This window comes from Euphorbia lathyris, chromosome 4, assembly GCF_963576675.1.
Source record: "Euphorbia lathyris chromosome 4, ddEupLath1.1, whole genome shotgun sequence".
NCBI lineage: Eukaryota > Viridiplantae > Streptophyta > Magnoliopsida > Malpighiales > Euphorbiaceae > Euphorbia > Euphorbia lathyris.
In genome coordinates, this window is record NC_088913.1 from 1,578,615 (window position 1) to 1,586,940 (window position 8,326).

At 31.5% G+C, this 8,326-nt stretch overlaps 1 protein-coding gene across 1 annotated transcript; it reads right to left on the reverse strand.

The window, feature by feature from the left end:
- Positions 1-4,823: 4,823 nt before the first annotated feature.
- On the reverse strand, positions 4,824-6,554 carry LOC136226845 (scopoletin glucosyltransferase-like). Its single transcript, XM_066015503.1, has one exon. It carries the CDS (start codon positions 6,473-6,475, stop codon positions 5,036-5,038), a length of 1,440 nt encoding a protein of 479 aa, XP_065871575.1. The 5' UTR covers positions 6,476-6,554; the 3' UTR covers positions 4,824-5,035.
- Positions 6,555-8,326: the final 1,772 nt, after the last annotated feature.

Sequence of the window (8,326 nt, forward strand, 5' to 3'; positions counted from 1 at the left end):
AACTGAATGCTACTGAATACTGAACTGAACTGAATTTAACTGAATGCTACCGAACTTAACCGAACTTAACAATAATGATGATATTAGATTTTAAAATAATTTTAATGATAATATTGGACATTAATAAATTTATAATAATAATAATGGTTCTAATAAATTTAATAATATCAATAATAAATAAATATATTATTAAAGATAAAACTAAATTGAATATCAAATAAAAGCTCGGCTTGATAAAATCTTGGCTCGATAAAAACCTATGAAATTAAATAAAAATGAGTCTAATTTAAATTAAAAATACAAATTACATACAAACACAAATTTACATATAATTTAAAGCCTATTAAATTAAATACAATTTTTCATATGAATACAAATTCTTAATTTTTTTATTTTAATTAAGGGTTAAAGTGCAAAAATACCCCTAACGTTTTGGGTCAAGAGTAATTTTACCCCTAACGTCTAAATGGTGCAATTTATCCCTAACATTGATAAATTCGGTAAATTTGAGAAATAATTCATAATATGGATGCAATTCCTAATTTTTATTAAACGATATATACTTTAATAAACTATCATTTCTTGACTTTTATCTAATTTATAGATAATGATAAACTATAAATAATAATAATAATAATAAATAATGATAAATTATAGATAAATAATAATAATAATAATAATTATAATAACTTATATATAAATAATTATAATATAATAAATAATGATAAATTACTGAATACTGAAACTGAATGCTGAACTAAACTGAACTGAACTGAACTGATTGTTATTGAAATTAAGTGATAAAGAACATGGCCTAACTGCCAATCTATTGGAACAGTTAGGTAGAGTTTAATTCAGTTACAGAAATTATTAATAGGCCAGTAATAATTATGGTTAAAAGTTTAATACAGTTGTATAAATTATAAATTGGGCCAATTATAATAAATTTGGTCAAACATTTAATTCAGTTATAAAAATTATTAATGGGACCGATAATATTTAACAGTTACTATTCTAGAAACGGTTTATGTTATTATACGGGGATATGGCAGGTTCTGCAGGGCAGCTTGCGTGTCACTATGAGTATTTTAGCATAGAACAACCATGGTTAGGGCAACCCACGAGCAGTTCAGATTTTATTGGATCTTGTCCGTGTTTATAGACCAAGTTTGATTTTTATTTCTGAAACTCTTTTTGGTGAAGCAAAGCTTGATGCAGTCCGTATAAGGTTGGGCAATTTTAAGCTGAATGTCGATGCGTCTATTGTTCAGAGTTCAAGATTGTTGGGTTTTGGAGGGGCTATTCATGATTTTAATGGTTTCTATAAGGCTTTTATAAAATAATCTCAGGTAATTTCATTCCTAGAGATGGAGGAACAAATGCTTTTACTGTTATGGATTATGTGTAACAGTCTTCTTTCATTTCTCGTTATAGTGTTATTTTGGATAATTATAAAGGTCTTTTTAATTCTTTTAATATTATTTCTTATGTTAGTCGTTCTGTGAATAAAATTGCTCACCAATTAACTGGTATAATCTATTCTATATCATAATTTCCAGTCGTCCGAATGACCCATCTAATTATTTTTAATGCTTTGTAGTTTGATTTTATTAAAAAAAATTTATCTTTAATTGTAGCTAGAATTCATATTGAGAGATTTCCTTTGAGATAAGGAAACTTGTGTATCATTCCACTGCATGGATGTTGAAGGAAAAAGATAGGCACAAAAATAAATAGAAAGAGACAAAAGTGGATGTCATCGGACATTAATATCATAATCTCATGTCACATAGATTCAAGAAAGTGCAAACTTTATTTTATGGGATATTTATATAAAATGAATACATCCTGTAACTTGATAACAATAAAAAAGAACAAATTAACCATTGAATTTATTTAAAATGATACTATGTTTTTTTTTTTTATAAAATAGTAGGTATCATTTCATTAGATAAGGAATGTCAGAGATACAGATACATGAAAAAAGAGGAATAAAACCTCATACCCATACAGGCTAGTGCCAGTACAAGATCCATTACAGGAAGAAAAAAAGACTACAATGAGCAATAAAAACCATTAAAGGTAGAAACAATACAAAGAAACTAGAAACTATATACTCCTTGAAAGTCGAATCTCGTTGAAATACTGCAATCCGTTCTTCATCCTTCAAACTCCTCCGGATATTCGGATCTGAGTCTGTTTCTATTGTGCAACCACGCAGATCTATAGATCTACGGATAAGATAAATCTTTTCCGCTTGTGCTAAAACCGAAACAAGGATAAAAGATAGAAGTATGGCTAGCAGATGTAGATCTGACGAAAAGAACTTCAAAAAAGTTAAAGATTTCAAACCAACTAAAATTACAAAACTAAGAAAATGCAAATCTAAAACATAGATGGGAGGAGGAAGAAGGAAGACAAGCTTCATTCTTCCTTCTCGGGATAGATCCGGTTAGAAAGGAGTTAGGAGAAAAGTAAGGAAAAAAAATGAAAGAAAAAAGAGAAGAAGAAAGAAAATGGAGATGAACTTTGAAGAAGATGGAAGAAAGGAGGAGAGAAGTGAGAGCTTCTCACACTAGAAAGTAAGTTTTTTACTTCTACTAAAAATGATACTATGTTTATTGGTTGGAACAAATTGAGCATACATGCTAATGGTAAATAGTTATTAGCTGATTATGGGTCTGTTTGGTTCAGCTCTTAGCTAATAGTTATTGTGGTTGCTGTTAGCTGTTTGCAGTTGCAGTAAGCTGTTAGCTGTTTAAAAACTAGTGTTTGGTAAAATTATATTGAATTGTTGTTGTTCGGATTTAAAATGTCTAAAATGGACATGTTTTAAATTAATAAACGATGAAATTATAAAAAGGAAAATGTGAAAAAAATGCTCATAACGTTTACAACTAGGAATAATTTTACTTTTAACGTCTAAAATAGTGCAATTTTACTCATAATGATGGTAGCTAAGAGTAATTTTACCCCTAACATTGGCAAGTTGGATCGATTTCATATTATTAGAAAACATAGATATTTTATTTCTTATTGTACACCAATTGCACATATCAATAGTTCTAACAAAGAGATTTCATTTTTTTTTTGTGATTTAATAATAAAATTATAAATTAATATTTATAAATTCAACGAAATTTTTGAATTTTTTTTATCCATCTCGTACAAAAGATAATATATTTTTATTTTCTTAAAAAAAAGTCAACTTCTAATCATATGTTTGTGATCTGTTACTAACCATGATAAAATGGTGTACATGTGAAATGTAGGTGACAATATTCATGATCAAGATAACAGTTTGATAAATTATTTCTCAAATTGACCCAACTTGTCAATGTTATGAGTAAAATTGCTTTTGGCTGCCAAAATTAGGGGTATAATTGCACCATTTTAGACGTTAACGGTAAAATTGCTTCTAGTCTAAATATTAGGGGTATTTTTGCACCTTATCCTATTATAAAATAAAAAATGTATTACACAAATTAATAAAAATAATCTATATAAAAAAATAAAAATTTATTGAACGCAATAAAACATTGTTTTCTGGTAATTATGTTGTAGAAATATAAATAATATTAAAGAATAAACATATTTTGTGGAAATAAGAATGATAATTTTGTCAATAACAAATAACTGCAAACAACTGTTTATGAAAAGTTCCAAATAGGAGCTTTTCATAAAACGCTCCAAAACGCTGCAGTTTCCAGAGAAAATGCTAAACGTTGCGGTTATATAAACCTAACCAAACACTATATTTCCTGCTGTTTGGAGTGAAACTCTAAACACTCCTCCGAGAAGCTGATACAAACACCCTCTATATTAGTTTTGTTTAGGAGCAATAAGTTAATCGAAAAACTCATAAAACCAATTTTTTTTTTCAAAATTAGCTTTTAGATCCAATCTTTTTTAAATCTCTCTTCGTCAAACATCAATATAGATTTGACTAATCAAAACTTTTAAAGTGACTCAAACCTCTAATTTTACCTTGAAAAAACTATTTACCAAATTACTTTCGAGAGATCTATACATCATTTTAAATAAATTTAAGAAATGAATAAATATTTTAAAGAAATTTAAAGAAATAATGTAACATGTTTAAAGTTCAAAAGATCTCTTTGTTGTTACCTCTAACTAATCTACTTATACATTAACTAATGGATAAAAGAAAAACTTCCGAAATCACAAATATTAATCTATTTGAAGGGTTATTTGTTTCAAATAAGCAAGTTAAAGAGGTTAGTTGTCATAAGTCTAAGCTCAGGATCAGTTGCAGTATAAGAACAAGAATGTATAATTATATTTGTTCACCAATATATATATAAGCCCCGTGGAAAAGTATCATCAGATTATGAACTCTATAGCGTTCCAAATCTTTCTGTAGATATGAAGTTGTGAAGAAACAAACTAATTAAAATTGATATACAAGAACGTACAAAATATCATATGGGAAAATATTCGAGTCATTCACAGATTCAGAGCTGAAAAGCTTCGGAGCACTAGTAAACAGTTTTTACGAGCTCGAACCAATTTGTATTGATCATTACAGAAATGTCTTGGATTGTCGTATTATGTGATTTATTCAACGTGATATATAAATGCTACAAAATTAATAATCGTGTTGAATGGACTAATATATTGATAAGTCTTACATTCATTGTATTGTAAGGACTTAAGGATTAATTTAGCATCTGAAGTTGACAGACAAGTTTAGGTATAACTCATCTTTGAAGATGTTAATATTTGACAAATTAGCTCAAATACAGTTAATATAATACCTAAAAATTCATGAAATTTTAAACTAATTTTTAAATATTATCCACTTCAGAACTGAATTATACATAAATATCGATTTAGACTAAACTAAACATGTCTGTCTATTTTAGAGGTTAAATTGACCCTTAATTCATGCAGTAAAACTTGGTTTTGCCTGAATAAGATTTTTCTTTTACTGGCATAGATTATATTAATCATATTATATCAAAAATAAATATTTTATTCTGCTACAGAATTTTTTTTGTCGAACTAAAAACAATCACTTTCTACGCTTAATTAAGTCAACCAAAGCATTGAAATCAGAGTATGAAGATCCACCATTTTCAACCGCTTCTCTTGCCATCTTCCCTAACTTCCTTGCTCTACTTCTCATCGCCTCAACTTCTTCACCTTCCATAATTCTTCTAATTCCCTTCTCTATATCTTCACTTTTAATCTCGTCTCCATGAAATTTACCCCACTGTTTCACTCCAACGCTAACCCCAATTTTCAAAACTTCAGTCACCAATTTCTCATTATAAAATTGTTCAGCCGAAACGGGCCATGTCACCATTCGCTTCCCCGCAGATATACCTTCCAGCGTCGAATTCCATCCACAATGAGTCACAAATCCCCCAACCGCCTCGTGTTCTAGTATCAAAACTTGCGGCGCCCATCCTCTTATTATTAGTCCTTTGCCTTCCATTCGCTCCTCGAATCCTCGAGGCAACCATTCTTCGTCGCTTTCGATCTCCTTTTCTCGCCTTACCACCCAAATGAACGGGTGACACGAAGCTTCAAGAGCTACCGCAATTTCCTTCAGTTGCGATTTAGTGAAATTTGCTACGGTTCCGAAGCATATGTAGATAACCGAATCAGATTTCATAGAATCAAGCCATTTTAAACATTCGTGTGCTTCTTTTTCTCTCTTTGCTTTATCTTCAACCGCCCTGTTGGACAAGGCAACGAGGCCTATATGCCACGCTTTTCTCCCCAACTCTTTCCTGTAAAAATCAGCATAATCCGGTTCAAGCTCGTAAAAGTTGTTCACTATAACCCCAAAACTCTTCAACTCGGATTCTTTCCATGCTTTCAACAACTTACTAAGCGCGGTTTCAGGCAGATCTTGCCTCGAATGCTCCGGGAGTTGCTTTCTTGTAAGCCTAATCTCCCCCGGGAGATTAGGAATAACAAAAGGTTCATCATCTGATGAAACACTCTTGTATGGCTCATAGAGCCGTACACATTCCTCAGCACACAACGCAAAGAAGCTAACGCCATGAAACACAAGCCTCGGAATCCCGAACTTCGCGGCTGCATCGGTAGCCCAAGGGAAAAACATGTCGGCAACTAAACAATCCGGGTGACATTCAAAGAGTAGCATCTCAAGTTGTTCTTGAAGCATTGTTGTCGCAAGTAAAAACCTATCATGCAATTTTTTTCCGGGATTCGAGACAACGAAATCCAAGTTTTCGCATCCTTCAGGCAATCCAGCTTCCACAGAAGGGAATCTCAGGACTCGAATATCGATATCAAAACCGAGATTCTTGGTTGTTTGGATTGATTTTGAGATGGGATGTGCATTCACAGTGGTGGTGACGATGGTCGTCTTTACGCCCCGAGAAGCGAATAACTTAGCCATGTCTATAGTCGGTATCATATGGCCGTGAGCCATGAAAGGGAAGAAAAAAATATGAAGTTGTTGATCTAAACTACCCATTTTTTTTTTGTTATGAAAAATCAGTGTAAGAAATTGGAGATGAAAGAAAAAGAGAATTGGGTTTTTTTCCTGGAATTGAATGGCTAATTCATGGATATATATATATATATATATATATATATATATATATATATATATATATATATATTATAAATGTGTAGATATGTATTTAATTAAGTAGCTAGGAAATAAATTTTGATACTTCATTTTTGTTATACGTCTCTGCAATCGTCATTCTTTCTGTTTTTTTTATTCAGATTAATTTGATAGATTTATCAAAGTTATCAAATATCTTCCTTAATGTTTATGGGGATAGTAACGGAGTAGGTTATCCGCGGATAGTACCGATCTAAAACTTTTTTCTGTTTATTTTTTCATTATCCGTATGTGTTTTACTATCCTAACGAGTATACTTCATGAATCTCTTATATCTACTCGTTAAGAATCAATATATAAAATAAAAAAATTACAAATTTAACAAAAAGATAAATTTGATAAACTATTCATCTATAATTTATCTACGACTTTATAAATATTTCAAATTTATAAATCCTAAATCAATAAAAATAAATTGAATTAGTTGTTAAAGTTCATGAATGAAAGTCAAATATATAGGCATATCGGATAATGGGTATCCGAAAGGGTATTTCTATACCCACCCATACCCGTCACATTTTTTTTTTTTTTGAATTCATACTCATCTCATACCCTTTGATATAGGATACAAGTAATCCTATTAAAATTGGGTAGTGCCGAGTACACGTGGGTAGAGTACATGTTGTCATCCTTATTCTCAAAGGGTGAGCGCAGGATAAAGTCATAGAGGCCATATTTTTTTAAATGAGGTCGTTGGTTGGGCTGGGAAAGCCAATGGGAGATTTTGAGTAGGCCCAAAATCATTATAAGAAAGGAGAAGAGTAAAATACGAAGAAGAAACGACAGAAATAGACACTATAAATGTCTATAACCATTAAGTTAGCTGTCATTCCAGAGCCCTTGACAAGCGCAAAAAAAAGAGGCCAGTAAAAACAGGCCACCTGGACAATGCGTGCCTAACGGAAGGATGCAAACAATTTCATACCCGTCATAAGTTTTTATTTTTTGAACTCATACTCGTCTCATACCATTTCATATAGGATACAGGTAATCCTACTAAGATTGGGTAGTGCCGAGTAAATGTAGAGTACATGTTGCTATCCCTACTCTCAAAGGGCGAGCGCAGGATAAAATTACAGAGGCCAGATTTTTTTAAATGAGCTTGTTGGTTGGGCTGGGAAAGCCAATTGGAGATTTTGATTAGGCCCGAAATCATTATAAGAAAGGAGAAGAAACGATAGAAATAGACACTATAAATGTCTATTACCATTAAGTTATCTGTCATTCCCGAGCCCTTGACAAGCGCAAAAAAAAGAGGCCAGTAAAAACAGGCCACCTGGACAATGCGTGCCTAACGGAAGGATGCAAACAATTCCCAAGAAAACCTTTGTGACATATGTAAATAGGAAAACACAATAAAAGAGAATGAAGGAAAATGACCGAAGTTGAAAATATATTTTTCATTCTCCTTTTACCGAACCCTGCAAGATTTCATAAAACAAGTGAGGACACATGATATCGTATAAAATGAATCAGAACATATGGCAGTTTAGGGACCTCAAATCTAATACCACGGGTAGAAGCATAAGTCTTTGGATCTATCAAGAACTTCCATTGAACGTTCCCCATTGAGGGAAACCCCACGCGATTAGAATAAAGATTTCTCCCCATAGAATAATTTTCCTAAAACAAGACTTGCAATAGAAGAGAGATTCCTAATACAAATAGGGTTTCTACAAGAAGAGGAGCTCGACT

What these genes read in the sequence shown, in the direction of transcription:
- LOC136226845 (XM_066015503.1), bottom strand. Translation starts at nt 6,475, where the DNA reads ATGGGTAGTTTAGATCAACAACTTCATATTTTTTTCTTCCCTTTCATG.